Source organism: Liolophura sinensis, chromosome 3 (genome assembly GCF_032854445.1).
Source record: "Liolophura sinensis isolate JHLJ2023 chromosome 3, CUHK_Ljap_v2, whole genome shotgun sequence".
NCBI lineage: Eukaryota > Metazoa > Mollusca > Polyplacophora > Chitonida > Chitonidae > Liolophura > Liolophura sinensis.
Genome location: NC_088297.1, coordinates 23,209,811 through 23,233,771, shown reverse-complemented (window position 1 = coordinate 23,233,771; position 23,961 = coordinate 23,209,811). Strand labels below are relative to the sequence as shown.

General features: G+C 42.8%; 2 protein-coding genes across 2 annotated transcripts in view; one reads left to right on the top strand and one right to left on the bottom strand.

Moving 5' to 3' along the window:
* Positions 1 to 79: 79 nt before the first annotated feature.
* On the bottom strand, positions 80 to 23,325 carry LOC135463721 (T-complex protein 1 subunit alpha-like). Its single transcript, XM_064741132.1, is given in 15 exon segments — positions 80 to 661; positions 1,836 to 1,999; positions 2,381 to 2,573; positions 5,205 to 5,328; positions 5,839 to 5,866; positions 5,869 to 5,934; positions 5,937 to 6,018; positions 6,191 to 6,306; positions 8,256 to 8,266; positions 9,100 to 9,281; positions 10,014 to 10,124; positions 11,528 to 11,625; positions 14,167 to 14,295; positions 20,911 to 20,996; positions 23,219 to 23,325. Coding segments are annotated over 15 exon segments (1,668 nt in total). The 5' UTR covers positions 23,292 to 23,325; the 3' UTR covers positions 80 to 456.
* LOC135463722 (DDB1- and CUL4-associated factor 13-like) overlaps positions 23,326 to 23,961 on the top strand; it is a 13,279-nt gene continuing 12,643 nt past the window's right edge. The window contains exon 1 of the mRNA XM_064741133.1: positions 23,326 to 23,794. Coding sequence (XP_064597203.1) covers positions 23,713 to 23,794 — 82 coding nt within the window. The 5' untranslated portion in view covers positions 23,326 to 23,712. The remainder of the gene's footprint in view (positions 23,795 to 23,961) is intronic.

The following is a 23,961-nucleotide window of genomic DNA, read 5'->3' as shown; positions in this document are numbered from 1 at the left end:
TTGCAGTGATGGTAGATTTGATACAGAGATCCACATGAAAAATGGCATGTGGAGCCACTCTAAAGACAGCACACTCAGGTCCAGGTTTACACATAATGTATTGGCCAAAACTGATGAACATGAATGCAGTAGCCAACTTACATTTGTGCATCTCAGAGTACGACAGAGCCTACTTGGAGAAGTGGGCACGTAATGTAATGTCGGAATAACTTAATAGCACTTCAGATGCAAAAAAATCATAAATGGCACAAACAGAATTTAAGCCTGACTAATCAAAATCAGAATGACCAATAAGAGTCTTCAGCACATCTGACCAATCAAAGCCTTTAGCACATCAGTAGAAGGAATCAACTCTGCAATCAGAGAATAGATCAGAGCCTTTTGAAATTATCCCACCAATCAGCTGTTGTGAAAGTCTCTCCAATCATAATCATACTATTCTGTGTGTCGGACCAATCACAACTCTCCTCTCCTCATAGCATCCTGGTAGGATCTGCCTTCCTTTTGTTCTGGTGCCAGCTTAATCAAGTCATCGATCCTCAGGATTGTGATGGCTGCCTCTGTGGCAAATTTGAGCGACTTAATCTTGGAAATGGCGGGTTCAAAAACACCTTCTTTCTTGTTGTCCCTGACAGCACCCTCGTGGAGGTCAAGACCCACCCTTGAAGACAGAAACAGACTTGTTATTTGATTTAAAGTTTTATGCGGTGTTGTTCTCAAAATTATCCTGCATCAGACAAAATACTCCACTTTTCGTTCTACAACAACAGTCATGTGGGGTACAGATATATTCTTGAATCAAATGTGCCTGCTGAGTAGGTTATCTCCCTTTGTTGTGTTCTAAGTACAAAAGTCACATCTCTGAAGTGATTCGCCTATACATCGGTCCTCTGCACTGAATTGATGGGTCTTTTACAGGTTAAATTCGTTACATGGTTAATCAGTGACATGATACAAAAATATATGGCGTCAGTAACCTGGCACCTCGTCCAATATGAGGATTGCTGAAACCATATATTTAATTATCTTATCAATGAGGAACCATGTAGCTAATGGTTTTTTCTCTCCTACGATGGCGGCCATCATTATAGTGGCAGGAAACACATGGCCATCATCTGGTTGCTGGCAGGCGTTCTCAGATACAACCAGAGAAGAAGCAAGCATAGGTTGGACTCGAAGTTAGGGAGACCGCATTGGTGAAAGGCTCTTGGGTCATCGTGCTGTGTTAGCACACTAACCACCTCGGCCGGCCACCCCCAACTTGCTGCCTCGAAACAGGGTACACATACTGTTTGTTTTCAATTAAGTGTATCATCACTCAAAACATTAATCAGAGAGTGTAATTCCTCAACCAGTAATGTGTATTCTAATTACGGTAAATCAACAAGTTTTATTAACCAACTAATCACCCTTCTGTAGATAGTTTATGAAAAATCTTTTTGTGATTTTTCAGTAAATGAGACAAATTCACCTGATTTTTCATCAAGGCCTCACCTTTCTGCACTGTTCGTACAGCATGGCAATTAAATGCAGCTGTTGATAAATTCCATGACGTGACATGATAGATGGTACTTACCCCTCAAATTAACAGTCACTTCAGTAAGAAGTTGTAGAATGGAGGGCTGATTATACCTCCAATGTAGCCATATCGCCATAAAAGTTTTAATAGAAGACATCAACTAAGCTAAACTGTTTTTCTTGCAACTCTCAACTAACAAATATTTATAGTATGCAATCATTTCTTTGCAATATCCTATATCCTTCTGTAAAGAAGTCGACCAACGAGGTTAAGAATGGAATTCGTTTACCACGTAGTCCGAATGTTGAGGACTCACCATCTAAGTTCTGCATGCTCGGTCTTGGTCTGTGACATGTTATGGTAGGCCCGCAGTTTAGCCACAAGGTCGGTGGAATCCTGCGCAGCGTTCACCGCCAGCTGTTTGGGGATGACCAGTAGAGCCCGTGCAAACTCGGCAATCGCCAACTGCTCACGAGAACCCTGTGTGATAAAACAAAAAATGCATCGGCTTCCATCATCATCAGTGAACTCATCAATATTGAATTTCAGACACTGAAATAACCAGTGAAAATACTACCTCAGGGCTTTGGGTGTGCAGCCACACTGCCCATGATCATCTGCAGGTTGCAGACAGACCTTACACATACAACCAGAGAGAAAACCAAGCTGGACTTGAACTCACAGCGACTGCACTGGTCAGAGGTTCCTGGATCACCGCGACAGCTGAGGGTTTCACCGCTTTACCGTAAGGACACCTGTCACTGTTAATCCTGCCTAAAGATCCAGAAGTATCGTGGCCACAAGAAGCCACTACTAGGCTTATCTGACCCAAATCATTAAAAAACTGAAACTGGAACTTACTAATGACGTGGCAAAGTTCTCCAGGTAGATGGAGAGTGCTGCCTCCACTGCCCCACCCCCAGGTACCACTGTCTTGGACTCCAGGACCCGCTTTACCACGCAGAGGGCGTCGTGCAGCGAGCGCTCCATCTCGTCCACCATGAAGTCGTTAGCACCGCGCAGAATTACCGAGGCAGCTGTACGAGCTTTTGGTCTGAAACACCAAATTTGATATGATGGATAACCAAGATGATTTGATAGTCTTCTTAAGACCACAGTGACTTTTATGGTTTTTGTAACTGCTGGCTATGTAAATGACATCCAGGGTTATAAGACCAATTGTGTTATTTTTCAGGGATAGTGGTTATTTTTTCTTTTGGCACTGGCTGTTCAAATTGTGATACTTTTGTTGTAACATGATACCACTTACCTTAATTTCTCTGATTCATTAATGTAATTCATTACCACACTTCAAATTTAGTCTTGTCTATGGTCAAAACTGCCATTGTCAGATTGGTTCCAGACGTAACGGACAAAACCACTCCCACCTATCCTTGTGGTGTGTTTAGCCATTCTTCACAAGGTTTGCTATGAATCCTGCACTGGTTTAACACCTATGTGACTGCCTGAAGAATTCCCACCTTATGGGACATGCACTGTTCAGTCCTTCATTGACACAGGTACATGCATGATACACAATGTCTCAAGTGTCGAAAGCTTCCTCCCCTTAGTTCCGAAAAAAGGGAATGCTCAAAATATACATATCAAGCAATAATGGAAATGGAGGGAAAGACTTTTCCAGGCCTGAAAGTTACTTTCACGTTCCTGGCTTTTTCAAGGTGTGGAATAGTTACATTCAAATTCCAGGCTTTTCAAGGTGTGGAATAGTTGCATTCAAATCCCAGGCTTTTTGAAGGTGTCGAATAGTTGCATTCAAATTCCAGGTTTTTCAAGGCGTGGAATAGTTGCATTCAAATTCCAGGCTTTTCAAGGTGCGGAATAGTTGCAATCAAATTCCAGGCTTTTTCAAGGTGTGAATAGTTTACATTCAAGTTCCAGGCTTTTTCAAGGTGCGGATTAGTTACATTCAAATTCCTGGCTTTTTCAAGGTGCGGAATAGTTACATTCAAATTCCAGGCTTTTTCAAGGTGTGGAATAGTTACATTCAAATTCCAGGCTTTTTCATGGTGTGGAATAGTTACATTCAAATTCCAGGCTTTTTCAAGGCGTGGAATAGTTGCATTCAAATCCCAGGCTTTTTCAAGGTGTGGAATGGTTACATTCAAATCCCAGGTTTTTCAAGGCGTGGAATAGTTACATTCAAATCCAGGCTTTTTCAAGGTGTGGAATAGTTACATTCAAATTCCAGGCTTTTTTCAAGGTGTGGAATAGTTACATTCAAATCCCAGGCTTTTTCAAGGTGTGGAATAGTTGCATTCAAATTCCATGTTTTTTCAAGGTGCAGAATAGTTACATTCAAATTCCTGGCTTTTTCAAGGTGTGGAATAAGTTACATTTAAATTCCAGGTTTTTTCAAGGTGTGGAATAGTTGCAATCAAATTCCAGGCTTTCAAGGTGTGGAATAGCTACATTCAAATCCCAGGCTTTTTCAATGTGTGGATAGTTACTTTGAAGTTCCTGGCTTTTCAAGGTGTGGAATAGTTGCATTCAAAATTCCAGGCTTTTTCAAGGTGTGGAATAGTTGCATTCAAATTCCTGGCTTTTTCAAGGTGTGGAATAGTTGCATTGAAATCCCAGGCTTTTTCAATGTGTGGAATAGTTGCATTCAAATTCCAGGCTTTTCAAGGCGTGGAATAGTTGCATTGAAATACCAGGCTTTTTCAAAGTGTGGAATAGTTGCACTCAAATCCCAGGCTTTTTCAAGGCATGGAATAGTTGCATTCAAATCCCAGGCTTTTTCAAAGTGTGGAATAGTTGCACTCAAATCCCAGGCTTTTTCAAGGCATGGAATAGTTGCATTGAAATAACAGGCTTTTTCAAAGTGTGGAATAGTTGCATTCAAATTCCAGGACTTTTTCAAGGTGTGGAATAATTGCATTCAAATTCCAGGCTTTTTCAAGGTGTGGAATAGTTACATTCAAATTCCAGGCTTTTTCAAGGTGCGGAATAGTTACATTCAAATTCCAGGCTTTTTCAAGGTGTGGAATAGTTACATTCAAATTCCAGGCTTTTTCAAGGTGCGGAATAGTTACATTCAAATTCCAGGCTTTTTCAAGGTGTGGAATAATTGCATTCAAATTCCAGGCTTTTTTCAAGGTGTGGAATAGTTACATTCAAATTCCAGGCTTTTTCAAGGTGCGGAATAGTTACATTCAAATTCCAGGCTTTTTCAAGGTGTGGAATAGTTACATTCAAATTCCAGGCTTTTTCAAGGTGTGGAATAGTTACATTCAAATTCCAGGTTTTTTCAAGGTGTGAAATAGTTGCAATCAAATTCCAGGCTTTTCAAGGTGTGGAATAGTTGCATTCAAATCCTCGCTTTTTCAAGGTGCGGAATAGTTACATTCAAATTCCAGGCGTTTTTAAGGTGTGGAATAGTTACATTCAAATTCCAGGCTTTTTCAAGGTGTGGAATAGTTACATTCAAAATCCAGGCTTTTCAAGGTGTGGAATAGTTACATTCAAGTTCCAGGCTTTTTCAAGGTGTGGAATAGTTACATTCAAACCCCAGGCTTTTTCAAGGCCTGGGGTGGTTGCATTCAAATCCCAGGCTTTTCCAGGCCCAGTGCAAAGCCTGTAAACCTTCATCATCTGACCTTGATGTTGCTCAATACTGGCTTGCTAGAGGTCACGGTAAAGTAAATCCGAAATTTGGTTTACATACCCTTTGATGAGCAGAAGTTCATCGTCACAAATACGCTCCTGTACAACCTCCTCTGCGGCGCCCAGCATTGTAGCGTCAAAAGACTCCTCCCCTTCTAGGTTTGCCAGTGTCATCACCAGCGTACCTGAAATAGTGTGGAAGCTCAGGGTTAAAACTCATAACAATGAAGGACTGGATAAAGTGAAAAGGTATCTAGACATACAATTAACTATAATGCAATATGTTCTCAATTCCCTGACACAGCAACTGATTTATTTGATTGGTGTTTTACGCCATACTCGAGAATATTTTACTTATATGACGGCGGCCAGCATTATGGCGGGAGGAAACAGGGCAATGCTCAGAGAAACCCTCGACCATTCGTACACTGCTGGCAACCTTCCCACTCCACGGCTGGAGAAAGAAGCCAGTATCAGCTGGACTGGAATTCATAGGGACCACATTGGTGGGAGGCTCATTGTGCCATGATGGCATGCTAGCCTCCTCGGAAAGGGAGGCCCCCATGCAGGGAAAATGTTTGTGAGTCAGAACAAGGGGTTGCAAATTATAACCTAAGATGCAGTGATTAGCCTGATTTTTGGGATCAACCGTCTTCTGGCAAAAGGCTGAAAAGTTAAAACTGAAACAGACTTACCTCCGGTTGCCTTGGCGATGCGTTTCCAGGGTCAGTCTTCTTGCACCGTCTGACGGCCATCGCACCGGCCTCCACAAAATACTTCAGGACAGAGATCATTCAATCCCTCCTGTTGTGAGGATGACGTTCGCTCCGGAAGCCAGGATCTTCTGGATTCGTTCCTTTGTTATGTCGGCCTCTCTGTGAACCATAGCTTACATGAGAGGAGACAGGTGGAGAGGAGGAGATCAAATCAGCCCATAAAGATCAGGCAAAGTACACAAGTTTTGTCTGCTCAAATGTTTGCCTATGACTACTATGACAAAAAAACTCATCAAGAATGAACTGATTATTTCATGTGCTGTCCACTTACCTTTGCCTGATGGCATCCAGTTTGGCCGGGTCCTCCACCAACACCTGCACACCTAGGTGCATTTTCGCTTTGTTCAGACTGAAGTCCAGACAGGCAACCTTTGCTCCTGTGATCTTCTCGGCATAGCTATAAAACAGCATTTCATTATTTATATGAAGGTGAAATGTAAATAAATATCCTTTACAGATACAAGTGAAATCTCACTGGCTCAGTTGGATATCACTTTTCTTATTACACACCCAGATGCCAAAAATGAAACAATTTTGTTTTAGGACGTTCCAATCCGAGCTCAACGGAATGACGTCATAATACACATTGCTTTAACTTGTTCAATACACAAAATCATGATATTATCAGAACTTAAATAATTAACGAAATATAGCACAGTGAAAGTTGAACATCAAAAAAATTTTTCACATGAAATGATAATCCACGAGACACTAGCCTCTCACTTGAATACATTTGATATTCAGCCTTTACTCTGCAATTTATATTTATTTCATTATTGTTTAAAACGATACTCCAGACTTTTTCTCTCGTACAATGGCGGACAGCTTTACCAGAGGAGGAAATCAGTTTGCCCGTCATAAACCACTGACCTCTGGCAACTAACTGATGCCAGTGAAAATTAGGGTAGAGCAGTTTTTAGCCTGCAGGTTTTTTTTTTAACCGTTTACCTTTTTTTTGTTAATTTTCCCTTGCACTTATCAACATGTTGGGTGTATAACCAAGTATTAAATGTCAATCATGATTTGATTATCAGCTTTTAATGCATATGGAATGCAGTGTTCTAGCTGTTCCTGCCACACTATTGTGTCCCTGGTCTGTATACGAGCCTGAGATCATCAGCCCTCAGGCAGTTATGATCTGACCAGGGCTCTTCCTATACCCCAGTGTATATACCCCCAGACTTTACGCAGTCTGCAGGCAAGTTGACTGGGGACATTACGGTTTGGAGTTTAAAAAAATGGGCATTTATCCAAAACTGACAGCTAAAAAGAGCTACCAGTACCTTAATTCCCCAACCTTTTCACACATGAAAGAGCAACTTTTTATTCACACTTTTAATTTGATCTTGGACACAAAACTTCATTGCTTGGATTGGCCAGTTTCAGGGCTTCACAAAAACTATAATTATGTCCGTAAACAAAGAACCATGCCTTCAGAATATGTTTGAATAAACACCTGCAAACATGCGAAAACGAAGAATAACAGTAAAAACTTGAACCTTGCACACAAGTGTAACTGGTTTTACAATTACTTTGATCACATAATGACAATGGCTTCTTTCAGCCATACAGTCGAAATACTGTCATATTTATACTGCTGCATCACCAAAACATCATTCCAGCCTTCAAATACCCAACACCGCTTCACAGGCAGACGAGTTTGGGTTGGTTGGAGAGGAAGCGTCAGTTCACCCACAAAAGACTAGCCGCACAGAACAAGTCTATTCAATTTTTTTTTTTTTTGCGAACACGATGAACACAACTGTCAAAGCAACAACAACATGCAGCCTCATACTCATGAGTCAATCTTATAGCATAGGAAAATCATTATACTAAGTTCTCCTTAAGCAGACCAAGAAAATGAATTCTATTTTTTAGTCACTTTAAAAAAAAGAACACTTGATTCTAATGGTAAGAATTTACAAGTAACTTAACTGATTGACTTAGTGATGTCAGTCACATGACCTTGTTTTGTTTTAAATGCCTTACCCAATATAAGTAATCCTTCAAAAAAACAAAACAAGAAAATGCTAACATTTACAAGTATATGAAAGCTCGTTAAACACTGTCTAAAACAAGGGTTAAGAGAAACCTGCCATCTTGCCGGTAATCGTTTCAGTTCAAATGCCAGCTTTAGTTTCAGGAAGATATGTTGAAAACTGTTAACAGCTGATCCAAACATGAAACCTTACTCTGAGGTTACATAGACATCTGTGAAGTGAACACGGCAAGTCCAAAACATGGTAGTTTTTATCAAAACAGAAATTTTAAGTATAATGTCAACATCCTCAAAGCATGTTCATCAAGCCCAAGAAGTTTCATGAACAATTGACAACTTTGACAACAGCTGACCCTAACAAAAAAACTTACATTGTAATGGAAAGCTAAAAATGCAAATATTCCTAATCATTCACAATGAGTAAATCCCCAAATCCTGTTCATCATTGCCACCAAGTTTCATAAAGCTGATGTAAAAACTGTTGGGATATCTGACCCAAACATAAAGCCTTACCCTGGCCAACAAAACTGAACAGTGCTGGCTAAGATAAAATGGCCAAGGCAAAAACCTGATAATCTGAATAAAAATGGAAACATCCCTAATCAAAATGAGTAAATCCCCAAATCCTGTTCATCATTCCCACCAAGTTTCATAAAGATGACGTGAAAACTGATGGAATATCTAACCCAAACATAAAACCTTACCCTGGCCAACAAAACTGAACAGTACTGGCTAAGTTAGAATTGTTTTCATGCTACTGAAATGCATTTGAAACTTTGGATTATGCAGTAACCATCACTTCAGGTTTTTTTTCCATTAAAACCCATGAAAACAAGAGGAATAAATGCATTCATCAAATGAACCTGGAAACTATTTCAAGCCATTAATATAGATGTGACGTTGCCTCCGACCACTGCAGAATATGAGGTTTTACAACCATTTTACTCCTCGGAAAAAATTCTACACAAAATAAATCAAACTATTTTCCTGGACAGTTTTTAACGATCTTTTATTTGATATGTACTTCATTTTAGTGTTTTCTTCACCTTGAACATAACCAAAGAGGTCTATACACACCATATCTAGAGTATATTTCAAATGACCATATGCAGCTGGCTGAGTGCATATGCTCTAACTGGCGGGAAACGTCAGTGACACTTTTTTGACCGTGACCCACTCACCTTGAGATGCAACCGTGCAGTTCAGCGCATATCCTGGCACCAATACGCTTTCTCGTGAACTCTTCCCATGAGCCTTCAACACATTCACGGCCTTCACAGGGTACCGGTGGCCTCCCTTGCCATCGGACATCTTCACAGCATTGGCAGCATCAACCACCATGTTGGAGAAGAATTCGGAATCCCTGTCAGTGTGTTAAGATGGTTTCTAAGAGGTAATATGGATTTTGTAAACACCTTATAGACAATCAGATCTTCTTACCACGATCTGGGTGAGATTATCCTACATCTGATGCGTATAACAAACAGCCATTTAAGTGGATTTCAGTTCAATGTTTTACGCAGCCTTATCATTCGTTTTATGCAACTGTTTAACCGAAGAAATAATTTTGCACTCATTGCAAAGATAATATTGACATTTATGTTAAACTCTTGATAATAAACTGAAACAGACCATGATACCATTACTTTTTGGATTCTGCGCGAGTTCAAATCCTGCTCTGGCCAATTTCTTTACAACCTAGGACGGGCGAGGATCCTAAACTTGATCAATAAATACTGAATTTACTGACTAAATAAACACTTTTGTTCAATGACACAATTCTATTTGGCTATAAAAGATATCTGCACATAATTACCGTTGGGTGAATGAATGAATGACTGAAAGAATAAAGAGCAATAATACTGGCCAATCCCAGGGTAAAAATTCCTTATACTTCATGTTCTACAAGATGATAAAACTATGGTCATCCAATGAGTTTAAAGGTTTTAAATGTATCAGATTCCATATATTCACACTGTAAAACAACCTGGAACTGGGTCTGCACATGTGAATGACAACGCTTGCCACCGTAAAAAGTCAGGGTAAAATCCAACACCTACACGTGTCTGCGTGTACACTACAGAGGAAAGGATACGGTCCAATGATTTTACTGGCCATGCTTGTTTTGGCTGCGTTCACAATACACTCTCTGCCCAATTCGTCAGTGTTGATCAACAGGTGCTCCTGGATGTACTTACATGCTTCCCTGAAACAACAACAACAGTGTGTTAACTTAAGATTTGTGCAGTGCAATATCATGAAATCAACATCTACATACCAATTATCCCCAGCCCTAAGCTCATCAAGGTTAAGATTGGGCACAAAGATAAAACACACACTAAAAAAAAACCTCACTAAAATAAACTATGTTAATCCAACCTTTCAAATGCATGTAATTCACCTGAAAAGAAAAGAAAAATTGAAAAATAATTTAAAACTAGCTTCCTTGAGAGCACTGAATGGTCTTTAAAGCTGCTGGTCTTTATTCTTGCATTCACTTTTTTTAGTCGAATTTTTACAATGGTGGCAGCAGAAGGTGTTTAACAGTGTTCTGTTCAGAATACAGACCAACACAAACATGATGCCAGAGACACCAGACAGTACATCCATCACAGGGAACAGACAAGACACCCATCACAGGGAACAGACACCGATCACAAGGAACAGACAGAGCACCCATCACAGGGAAGAGATATGTCACTGATCAGAGGGAACAGACAGGGCACCCATCACAGGGAACAGACAGGGCACCCATCACAGGGAACAGACAGGGCACCCATCACAGGGAACAGACAGGGCACCCATCACAAGGAACAGACCAGACACCCATCACAAGGAACAGACAGGGCACCCATCACAAGGAACAGACAGGGCACCCATCAAAGGGAACAGACAGAGCACCCGTCAAAGGGAACAGACAGAGCACCCGTCAAAGGGAACAGACAGAGCACCCATCAAAAGAACAGACAGAGCACCCATCAAGGGAACAGATATGACACCAATCACAGGGAACAGACCAGACACCCACCACAAGGAGCAGACAGGGCACCCATCACAGGGAAGAGACAGGGCACCCATCACAAGGAACAGACAGGGCACCCATCACAAGGAACAGACAGGGCACCCATCACATGGAACAGATAGGGCACCCATCACAAGGAACAGACAGGGCACCCATCACAGGGAACAGACCATCACAGGGAACAGACCATCACAGGGAACAGACAGGGCACCCATCACAAGGAACAGACAGGGCACCCACCACAGGGAACAGACAGAGCACCCATCAAAGGGAACAGACATGACACCCATCAAAGGGAACAGACATGACACCCATCACAGGGAACACACAGACATTAGGATGCCACATGAGAGGTAAATAATGTCTCTCCTTTTCATCAAATTATGTGAAGTTGCCTACATGTCAATGTTCTATTTCTGTAAAACAGCACAAGGTGTCTGATGAAAGCCTTTTAGGTATGAATGAACAACATGTACATGCGCATATATTAAGAGCAGACCAAAGCCATGTGGTCTTCCTTATGTGCTTTATGGGGGGGGGGGGGGGTATATGGGGTTCATGCTAACGACATGTTCGTGTGGTCTTACTTGCAGGCCAGCCTGTATCCACTGATGATTGACGTGGGATGTATCTTACACTTCACCAGCTCATCAGCATTCTTCAGCAACTCTGCAGCAATTATTACCTAAAAACAAAGGAACAGAACACTGAATGATTGTCAACCTTTCACAACTCCCCAGTCTGTGGACTGAGATTCTTTGATAACTGTCCATGAACAAAAACACTGTTTATACTTCTGTATACCAAGAAAGAAGATATAGCAAAAAAAATCCTTGTTGTATATCTGTCACTTACCATACACAAAACAAATAGGAAAAATCATGCAGCGATAATGTGATGAATAACCACACATTCACGACACTTTGGCAACATTGCAGCGATGTGATGAATGATTACGCATTCACAACACTTTGGCAACATTGCAGCGATGTGATGAATGATTACACATTCACAATTTATTTATTTTATTTATTTGATTGGTGTTTTACGCCATACTCAAGAATATTTCACTTATACGACGGCGGCCAGCATTATGGTGGGTGGAAACCGGGCACAGCCCGGGGGAAACCCATGACCATCCGCAAGTAGCTGGCAGACCTTCCCACTTACAGCCAGAGAGGAAGCCAGCATGAGCTGGACTTGAACTCACATCGACCGCATTGGTGAGAGGTTCCTGGGTCATTACGCTGCGCTAGCACGCTAACCGACTGAGCCACGGAGGCCCCTTACACATTCACAACACTTTGGCAACATTGCAGCGATGTGATGAATGATTACACATTCACAACACTTTGGCAACATTGCAGCGATGTGATGAATGATTAAGCATTCACAACACTTTGGCAACATTGCAGCGATGTGATGAATGATTACACATTCACAACACTTTGGCAGCATTGCAGCAATGTGATGAATGATTACACATTCACAACACTTTGGCAACATTGCAGCGATGTGATGAATGATTACGCATTCACAACACTTTGGCAGCATTGCAGCGATGTGATGAATAATTACGCATTCACAACACTTTAGCAACATTGCAGCGATGTGATGAATGATTACGCATTCACAACACTTTGGCAACATTGCAGCGATGTGATGAATGATTACACATTCACAACACTTTGGCAGCATTGCAGCAATGTGATGAATGATTAAGCATTCACAACACTTTGGCAACATTGCAGCAATGTGATGAATGATTACACATTCACAACACTTTGGCAGCATTGCAGCAATGTGATGAATGATTACGCATTCACAACACTTTGGCAACATTGCAGCGATGTGATGAATGATTACGCATTCACAACACTTTGGCAGCATTGCAGCAATGTGATGAATGATTACACATTCACAACACTTTGGCAACATTGCAGCAATGTGATGAATGATTACACATTCACAACACTTTGGCAGCATTGCAGCAATGTGATGAATGATTACACATTCACAACACTTTGGCAACATTGCAGCGATGTGATGAATGATTACGCATTCACAACACTTTGGCAGCATTGCAGCGATGTGATGAATAATTACGCATTCACAACACTTTGGCAACATTGCAGCGATGTGATGAATGATTAAGCATTCACAACACTTTGGCAACATTGCAGCAATGTGATGAATGATTACACATTCACAACACTTTGGCAGCATTGCAGCAATGTGATGAATGATTACGCATTCACAACACTGTGGCAACATTGCAGCGATGTGATGAATGATTACGCATTCACAACACTTTGGCAACATTGCAGCGATGTGATGAATAATTACGCATTCACAACACTTTGGCAGCATTGCAGCGATGTGATGAATGATTACACATTCACAACACTTTGGCAACATTGCAGTGATAATGTGATGAATGATTATGCATTCACAACACTTTGGCAGCATTGCAGCGATGTGATGAATGATTACACATTCACAACACTTTGGCAGCATTGCAGTGATAATGTGATGAATAATTACGCATTCACAACACTTTGGCAGCATTGCAGCGATGTGATGAATGATTACACATTCACAACACTTTGGCAGCATTGCAGTGATAATGTGATGAATAATTACGCATTCACAACACTTTGGCAGCATTGCAGCGATGTGATGAATGATTACACATTCACAACACTTTGGCAGCATTGCAGTGATAATGTGATGAATAATTACGCATTCACAACACTTTGGCAACATTGCAGCGATGTGATGAATGATTACACATTCACAACACTTTGGCAGCATTGCAGCAATGTGATGAATGATTACACATTCACAACACTTTGGCAACATTGCAGTGATAATGTGATGAATGATTATGCATTCACAACTGCCATGAATGGTTACGCATTCACGGCACTTTGGCAACATTGCAGCGATAACATGATGAATGGGTACACACTCACAGCACTTTGGCAACATTGCAGCGATAATGTGATGAATAACTACACATTCACAACACTTTGGCAACATTGCAGCAATGTGATGAATCATTAAGCATTTACAATGTGATGAATGGTTACACACTCACCACACTTGGCAACATTGCAACGATACTGTGGGGAATGATAACAGCTTTATGTTACTGGCAATACAACAGTCAGAACATTGGGAGTTCCCTTTCAGACAAGCGTCTGATATTCTGGAGAGGACTTACAACAGACGTGGTGCCATCTCCGACCTCTTGATCCTGAAGGTCAGCCAGCTCCACAAGAACCTTGGCCGCTGGGTGCTCCACCTCCAGAAGCTTCAGTATCGTCGCTCCGTCATTGGTGATTGTCACATCCTGTAAGGGAAATCACAACCATTAATATCTCATTTATATGACCATGGTCCAGTTTATGTCCCCGAGCCAGATACTGAACCCATTTGCTAACTGTCAACTGGAATTCAGTCTGTGCCCTCTATGATCAACGGACAAAAAGCTGAGGCATTATTAGTAACGCTTGAGCTAAAAAAAGCCTGCGAGAGCCATCAAAATTACATCATAATTTGATACATTGAATGATTTAGAACAATAAATACACACAGTGAAAGTTTCAGCTCTCAGCAGAATACCAGAGTTTTAAATCATACTGCCCAGTTTTGGATCAACTCTGAGGAGCATGGTACTCTGAGGTCTCAGCTTTTCCTGTGCACATGAATACTTACAATATTCTGTTCATGTGCTTGGGAAGTAATCTCCCTATCAAAATTAGTCCAGCCTATATCAACGCTACTGTATCCATCTACAGGCAGCGAAATTTGGCCTGCCGGCGAAACCCAGAAATCGGTTACGTCTTTTCCGCCTCGCCTAACCGATCATTTGGTTACGCCACGTATGTTTATCAACCCGATCGGTTACGCTAATTGTTTACGTGGTTTATGTTTCAGGCATCATTCTGGATCATTAATAAAAGTATTCAGCTCAATGTTATGTTTGTTTTTCTTTTCTATATCTAGCAGCTCATACCGTAAGGTTGGTGAACAAAAGAAAGAGAAATTTTACACTCACACGGTGTTTCAACGTTGTGTGTTGCCTGGTTGGTACTTGACTCCTGTGGCACATTTTTACGTGAAATTCCGTTATACAGGCTTATATGTTTGCAATATGCCCAGTCCAACATTAAGTACTTCCAGTAAGTGTCATTACGGTATTGGGGAGCGAGTTTGGTATCCCTGATTACTGATAATTAACGCAGTTTCCAACGCATGTGGTGTGAGTCTTACCACAGTGATATATATATATATATATATATATACTCGCTACAGGGCCGGGAGAGACCTTGACGTCACAGGCCTGTGCTCTAAATCAGAACGCAGCCGGTGAGGTCCCGTAAGGGTTCCATCAATCTGTACGGTAGACTCGACTAATTTGGGCTGGAGTAGCAGTTAAACTACATGTACATGAAAAGGTAACCTTGTTTTATTTACTTGCGTGATCGTGAAAAGATAAGTCAAAATAAATAATTTGAGTATTATCTCAAAGCCTGTAAAGCATACATGAATGATTACATTTCCATGTGACCAGCACAGGCAGCTGGCTGTGGCGGAAATCGATGTTTCTATTTTTAGACGCGTTGCCATACTGGCCGTGTTGTGATTATGAAAGCTGTTCAGTCCAGTTTATCTGTAGTTACCTAATGCACACTGACTCTAAGGACGTTCTCGTTGGGCAGTTGGCCTAACCGATTTTCCGGTTAGCCAAATTGAACCGCACGTAACCGTTGCGCGACCGACGGTTTCGTTCGCGCCAAATTTCGCTGCCTGCATCTATTAATTTGATGAGCGTATTATGGTTACTCAAGAATATCTCACTTTGTTTATGTATCTGATTGGTGTTACACGCCGTACTCAAGAGCATTTCATTTATATGATGGCGACCAGCATTATGGTGGGAGGAAACTAAGCAGAACCTGCTGCTGTTGGCAGACCTTCCCATGCCAGTATGGGCTGGACTTGAAACTCGCATTGATGGCACTGGTGAGAGGCTTGTGATTCATTGTGCTATCATCTTGGTCACTCAGCCATGGAGACCCCTTACACTGGTAGTATGATCACCTTGGTCACTCAGCCATGGTGACCTCTTACACTGATAGTATGATCACTTTGGTCACTCAGCCATGGAGACCCCTTACACTGATAGTGTGATCCCCTTGGTCACTCGGCCATGGAGACCCCTTACACTGATAGCGTGATCACTTTGGTCCCTCGGCCATGGAGACCCCTTCCACTGACAGTATGATCACCTTGGTCACTCAGCCATGGAGACCCCTTACACTGATAGTGTGATCACCTTGGTCACTCAGCCATGGAGACCCCTTACACTGATAGTATGATCACTTTGGTCACTTGGCCATGGAGACCCCTTACACTGACAGTATGATCACCTTGGTCACTCAGCCATGAAGACCCCTTACAATGATGGTATGGTCACTTTGGTCACTTGGCCATGGAGGCCCCTTACACTGATAGTGTGATCCCCTTGGTCACTCAGCCATGGAGACCCCTTACACTGACAGTGTGATCACCTTGGTCACTCAGCCATGGAGACCCCTTACACTGATAGTGTGATCACTTTGGTCACTCGGCCATGGAGACCCCTTACACTGATAGTGTGATCACCTTGGTCACTTGGCCATGGAGACCTCTTACACTGATAGTATGATCACCTTGGTCACTCAGCCATGAAGACCCCTTACAATGATGGTATGGTCACCTTGGTCACTTGGCCATGGAGACCCCTTACACTGATAGTGTGATCCCCTTGGTCACTCAGCCATGGAGACCCCTTCCACTGATAGTGTGATCACCTTGGTCACTTGGCCATGGAGACCACTTACACTGATAGTATGACCACCTTGGTCACTCAGCCATGAAGACACCTTACAATGATGGTATGGTCACTTTGGTCACTTGGCCATGGAGACCCCTTACACTGATAGTGTGATCCCCTTGGTCACTCAGCCATGGAGACCCCTTCCACTGATAGTTTGATCACCTTGGTCACTCAGCCATGGAGACCCCTTACACTGATAGTGTGATCACCTTGGTCACTCAGCCATGGAGACCCCTTACACTGATAGTATGATCACCTTGGTCACTCAGCCATGGAGACCCCTTACACTGACAGTATGATCACTTTGGTCACTTGGCCATGGAGACCCCTTACACTGAGAGTGTGATCACTTTGGTCACTCAGCCATGGAGACCCCTTACAATGACAGTATGATCACCTTGGTCACTCAGCCATGGAGACCCCTTACACTAATAGTGTGATCCCCTTGGCCACTCAGCCATGGAGACCCCTTACACTGACAGTATGATCACTTTGGTCACTCAGCCATGAAGACCCCTTACACTGATAGTATGATCACTTTGGTCACTTGGCCATGGAGACCCCTTACACTGACAGTATGATCACTCTGGTCACTTGGCCATGGAGACCCCTTACACTGATAGTGTGATCACCTTGGTCAATCAGCCATGGAGACCCGTTACACTGATAGTGTGATCACCTTGGTCACTCAGCCATGGAGACCCCTTACACTGACAGTATGATCACCTTGGTCACTCAGCCATGGAGACCCCTTACACTGATAGTATGATCACCTTGGTCACTCAGCCATGAAGACCCCTTACAATGATGGTATGGTCACTTTGGTCACTTGGCCATGGAGACCCCTTACACTGATAGTGTGATCCCCTTGGTCACTCAGCCATGGAGACCCCTTCCACTGATAGTATGATCACCTTGGTCACTCAGCCATGGAGACCCCTTACACTGATAGTGTGATCCCCTTGGTCACTCAGCCATGGAGACCCCTTACACTGACAGTATGATCACCTTGGTCACTCAGCCATGGAGACCCCTTACACTGATAGTGTGATCACTCTGGTCACTCGGCCATGGAGACCCCTTACACTGATAGTGTGATCACCTTGGTCACTTGGCCATGGAGACCCCTTACAATGACAGTATGATCACCTTGGTCACTCAGCCATGGAGACCCCTTACAATGATAGCATGATCACTTTGGTCACTTGGCCATGGAGACCCCTTACACTGACAGTATGATCACTTTGGTCACTCAGCCATGGAAACCCCTTACACTGATAGTGTGATCACTTTGGTCACTCGGCCATGGAGACCCCTTACACTGATAGTGTGATCCCCTTGGTCACTCGGCCATGGAGACCCCTTACACTGATAGTGTGATCACCTTAGTCACTTGGCCATGGAGACCACTTACACTGATAGTATGATCACTATGGTCACTCAGCAAGGTAGAGCCCTTACACTGATAGTGTGATCACCTTGGTCACTCAGCCATGAAGACCCCTTACACTGACAGTGTGATCACCTTGGTCAATCAGCCATGGAGACCCCTTACACTGGTAGTGTGATCACTTTGGTCACTCAGCCACGGAGACCCCTTACACTGGTAGTGTGATCACTTTGGTCACTTGGCCATGGAGACCACTTACACTGATAGTATGACCACCTTGGTCACTTGGCCATGGAGACCCCTTACACTGATAGTGTGATCCCCTTGGTCACTCAGCCATGGAGACCCCTTCCACTGATAGTGTGATCACCTTGGTCACTTGGCCATGGAGACCACTTACACTGATAGTATGACCACCTTGGTCACTCAGCCATGAAGACACCTTACAATGATGGTATGGTCACTTTGGTCACTTGGCCATGGAGACCCCTTACACTGATAGTGTGATCCCCTTGGTCACTCAGCCATGAAGACCCCTTACAATGATGGTATGGTCACTTTGGTCACTTGGCCATGGAGACCCCTTACACTGATAGTGTGATCCCCTTGGTCACTCAGCCATGGAGACCCCTTCCACTGATAGTATGATCACCTTGGTCACTCAGCCATGGAGACCCCTTACAATGACAGTATGATCACCTTGGTCACTCAGCCATGAAGACCCCTTACAATGATGGTATGGTCACTTTGGTCACTTGGCCATGGAGACCCCTTACACTGATAGTGTGATCCCCTTGGTCACTCAGCCATGGAGACCCCTTCCACTGATAGTATGATCACCTTGGTCACTCAGCCATGGAGACCCCTTACACTGATAGTGTGATCCCCTTGGTCACTCAGCCATGGAGACCCCTTACACTGACAGTATGATCACCTTGGTCACTCAGCCATGGAGACCCCTTACACTGATAGTGTGATCACTCTGGTCACTCGGCCATGGAGACCCCTTACACTGATAGTGTGATCACCTTGGTCACTTGGCCATGGAGACCCCTTACAATGACAGTATGATCACCTTGGTCACTCAGCCATGGAGACCCCTTACAATGATAGCATGATCACTTTGGTCACTTGGCCATGGAGACCCCTTACACTGACAGTATGATCACTTTGGTCACTCAGCCATGGAAACCCCTTACACTGATAGTGTGATCACTTTGGTCACTCGGCCATGGAGACCCCTTACACTGATAGTGTGATCCCCTTGGTCACTCGGCCATGGAGACCCCTTACACTGATAGTGTGATCACCTTAGTCACTTGGCCATGGAGACCACTTACACTGATAGTATGATCACTATGGTCACTCAGCAAGGTAGAGCCCTTACACTGATAGTGTGATCACCTTGGTCACTCAGCCATGAAGACCCCTTACACTGACAGTGTGATCACCTTGGTCAATCAGCCATGGAGACCCCTTACACTGGTAGTGTGATCACTTTGGTCACTCAGCCACGGAGACCCCTTACACTGGTAGTGTGATCACTTTGGTCACTGAGCCATGGAGACCTCTTACACTGATAGTGTGATCACTTTGGTCACTGAGCCATGGAGACCCCTTCCACTGATAGTGTGATCACTTTGGTCACTCGGCCATGGAGACCCTTTACACTGATAGTATGATCCCCTTGGTCACTCGGCCATGGAGACCCCTAACATTGATAGTATGATCACTTTGGTCATTTGGCCATGGAGACCCCTTCCACTGATAGTATGATCACTTTGGTCACTCAGCCATGGAGACCCCTTCCACTGATAGTATGATCACTTTGGTCACTTGGCCATGGGGACCCCTTACACTGATAGTATGATCACTTTGGTCACTCAGCCATGGAGACCCCTTTCACTGATAGTATGATCACTATGGTCACTCAGCCATGGAGACCCCTTACACTGACAGTGTGATCACCTTGGTCACTCAGCCATGGAGACCCCTTACACTGATAGTGTGATCCCCTTGGTCAATCAGCCATGGAGACCCCTTACACTGACAGTATGATCACTTTGGTCACTTGGCCATGGAGACCCCTTACACTGATAGTATGATCACTTTGGTCACTTGGCCATGGAGACCCCTTACACTGACAGTATGATCACTTTGGTCACTTGGCCATGGAGACCCCTTACACTGATAGTATGATCACTTAGGTCACTCGGCCATGGAGACCCCTTACACTGATAGTATGATCACTTTGGTCACTCAGCCATGGAGACCCCTTACACTGATAGTATGATCACTTTGGTCACTCAGCCATGGAGACCCCTTACACTGATAGTATGATCACTTTGGTCACTTGGCCATGGAGACCCCTTACACTGATAGTATGATCACTTAGGTCACTCGGCCATGGAGACCCCTTACACTGATAGTATGATCACTTTGGTCACTCAGCCATGGAGACCCCTTACACTGATAGTATGATCACTTTGGTCACTCAGCCATGGAGACCCCTTACACTGATAGTATGACTGAGGACAACTGTAATTCTTCAACCTTTTCCCATGTTTGCAAGGTGGTTATTCTACTACATTCTTAAGACATTGTTCTGTTTAGACTGATAAAATTATACTTTTTGTGAAGCCCTGAAACTGGCCAACCCGTCCAATGTAGTTTACACAGAACACTCATCTCACCCCGACATCATCCACCAGCATCTTGTCCAGGCCTACAGGTCCAAGGCTGCTCTTGACGATGTTAGCAATGGAGCTGGCCGCCAACACTGGAAAATGAAGAACATTGTAAAAACAAAAGAAGGAGCAACTATAACCCCCAACAGATCTGAAAGTGTTCACAGTAATGGGTTGCATGTTTTGAGCAAATCCCACAAATATGTCTAAACAACTAGAGTAGACCGTTGTTCATCTGGAATACTCCCACCATGCTGAACCAGTGATCTGTTGTAAGTCATAATGGAAGTGGTCATCCAAAAGTACTGAAACTACAGGTGGTGTACAAGTCTTATGATCTATTTATTTATTTATTTCATTGGTGTTCTACGCCATACCCAAGAATATTTCACTTATATTTATTTATTTCATTGGTTTTATACGCCATACTCAAGAATATTTCACTTATACGATGGCAGCCAGCACCATTGTGGGAGGAAAACAGGCATTCCTCCAGAAACCCACTACCATCTGCAGCCTGCTGGCAAACCTTCTCACATACGGCCAGAGGGGAAGCCAGCAGGAGCTGCACTGAAGATCATAGCCATCGCTTTTGCTCCTAGTTATTCACTCAATCTCGGTACCAAATTTATGGTGTTTTGGGCAATATCCTGGGTGCATGCCCAGAGGTTCATAGAAGTTGTCTGGACAGGCCAGTATTTGGTCAGTCCATTGAATAAAAACTCAATAACTGGTTATATTTATTCAATTTGAGGGTGTCTTTCTCTCAAAATTTTTCATAAACTCAATTTGAACATATCCAAAGTTCTGCGAAGCAACCTGTTTGCGAAATGAGTTGTCTCCCTTTTACAGAAAGATGTATGACCGTTAGCATTGATTGGATTTAAGGAGGCAATTATTAGAAGTCATGAAATGAAACATGACACTAGTAACCTTCTTTGTTCGCTGCCACAATGGTCCTGACAAATAATCTGACCTATTTTGGCTTCCGATCGTTCTGTTTTCGACATTAGCGTAGCGCGAGTGACTGCATGTGATCGCCTGCGGTCTGTCTGGTTTCCTTCCCAGGTGCAATAATATCTTCAGCTTCTGCGAAGCCAAGCACGCAGTTTGCCTCCAGGTTTTTTGGAGACTGAATTTTGATAAATGGCAGCAAAAATTAAAACGTTATTTGTCAGATCTGAACATTATCTAGTGACTGAGGTTTGCTACAAATGGTTTTTTTTTGTTCAAAGACTGAACATGGAAATGTGTGCTTGACAGGACTTCCGTCCGCTGAGATCCAGCCGTAGGTCCTCTTCGTCGTGGAAAAAAATGACTATTAAAAATGCATGGGGAGAATTTAAAACAAAAATACAGTGTAAGTACAAAGTTTTTCATGGTATTTTCTGTTAGGTGATACTGTCATCCACGAGTATTCAGAGATCACCTGGTTGCGGTTCATACACCGTCATTGTAGTAACTTTTGTACATTGTGAAAAGCTCAGGATTTGAACTTCCATCAGACAGCATGTCAAGTCTGCATCCCAGCGTTTAGATAACTAGACCATTTGAGTTTCTGTGACAGAATTTGTTTTTTACACTTGTTTAAGGCAAATGGATATAATAAGTGTTGAATGCGCATGCCTCACATGCTTTTGTCATGTGGACTACATCTGAAAAGCGTCACCTCCACGAGTCATTTCAGGAGTGTCCTAAGTTCACGCAAGTTTAGACAAGACAGAGTGGGAGCTCTTCCTAACTAACGCTGCTAAAAAAAACTTCATTTTACGGTGCTTGCTAGACTGAATACACATTTCGCATAACCGGGACTGTAAAAAAATCAATATCATTTCAAAACAGCCATAACAGTACAATTATTTGATTAACAAGCCATTATCTGAAAGCCACAAGGGTAAGAAGACAAAGCCCCCACGTGCGACAAAATGAAGCAGGAGAAAATTTCGTCACCACAGCAACACTAGTAGCATGTGAAACAACAACAGCAAGGCGCTTTATAAAGATGGGTTGCTTGAAAAAGAATCTTTCCCGTTCACCTGTAACCATGTGGGACATAACAATACAGAAATTGTTTGTTTGAGCACACGCTGTTTCGACAGACTTTATTAAAACCTTTAAAACTGTGTCGTTTTAGAGTAAGCTATTGAGCTCACATTGGAGTTTTCCGAACGATAAGTATGTCGGCCATTTTGTTTGACCATGTGCGTCGAGTCATGCTCTTTCCAGCAAAGTAAGATTTCAGTTTTTTTCCACAAAGATCACAAAAGTATCGAACGGCAGCAATCAAATAGAGTTTACGCGTATACTAAATTACCATTTTGTGTCCGCACGGATTGTCCAGTTGTCCTGTCACCGCCAACGGTAAGGGCTGAGCTTGTGTCTGCCATTTCACGCCTTTCAAGAATGGAAGAATTTCACTTGAGTCTCCTAAAGTTACCTCCCTTCGTCTAACTCATCAAAGTACCGTAAATGATCCATCCATGTCGCACCCATGAAAATTGTCGAAGAAAATTTGCGATCTGCTTTCCTTGTATTTTTTACTCAAAAGCGGTCATAAATTTGTTTTTGGTTCATATGTTCAAATGGAACAATATACATTGTGGTTTTGTTAATATGTGTATTACAGAAAGGAGAAATCACCTAAAAAAATTAGGTCATACACTAAGTACTTTTGGATTTTAAAAGAAGCTGGGATTATCCTGCTGAACACGTGGGTTTGTTGTAGGACAGAGAGCATGTCGATGTTCATAATGTAAACACCAAGTAACTATGTAATTTTCACTACGTTTTGCATCTGATAATCAGAATATGGCTGCCAAGTTTAGAGTCAAACTGCTGTCTCGAAACCCAGACGATTACCTGCGTGAAACCAAGCGAGATATTCATAAAGGTGAGACTTGTCACAGTTCAGCTATCTGAAAACAACAACATCATGTCAACGGTCACACTGTGCTGAATACTTGTGACACTGCGAGGGATAAACTGAATATTTGTGAGATTTTAAGCTCAGGCTGCTGTGATGTGACGGTGGTAGAGTGACGTCAATTAATTGGGGAA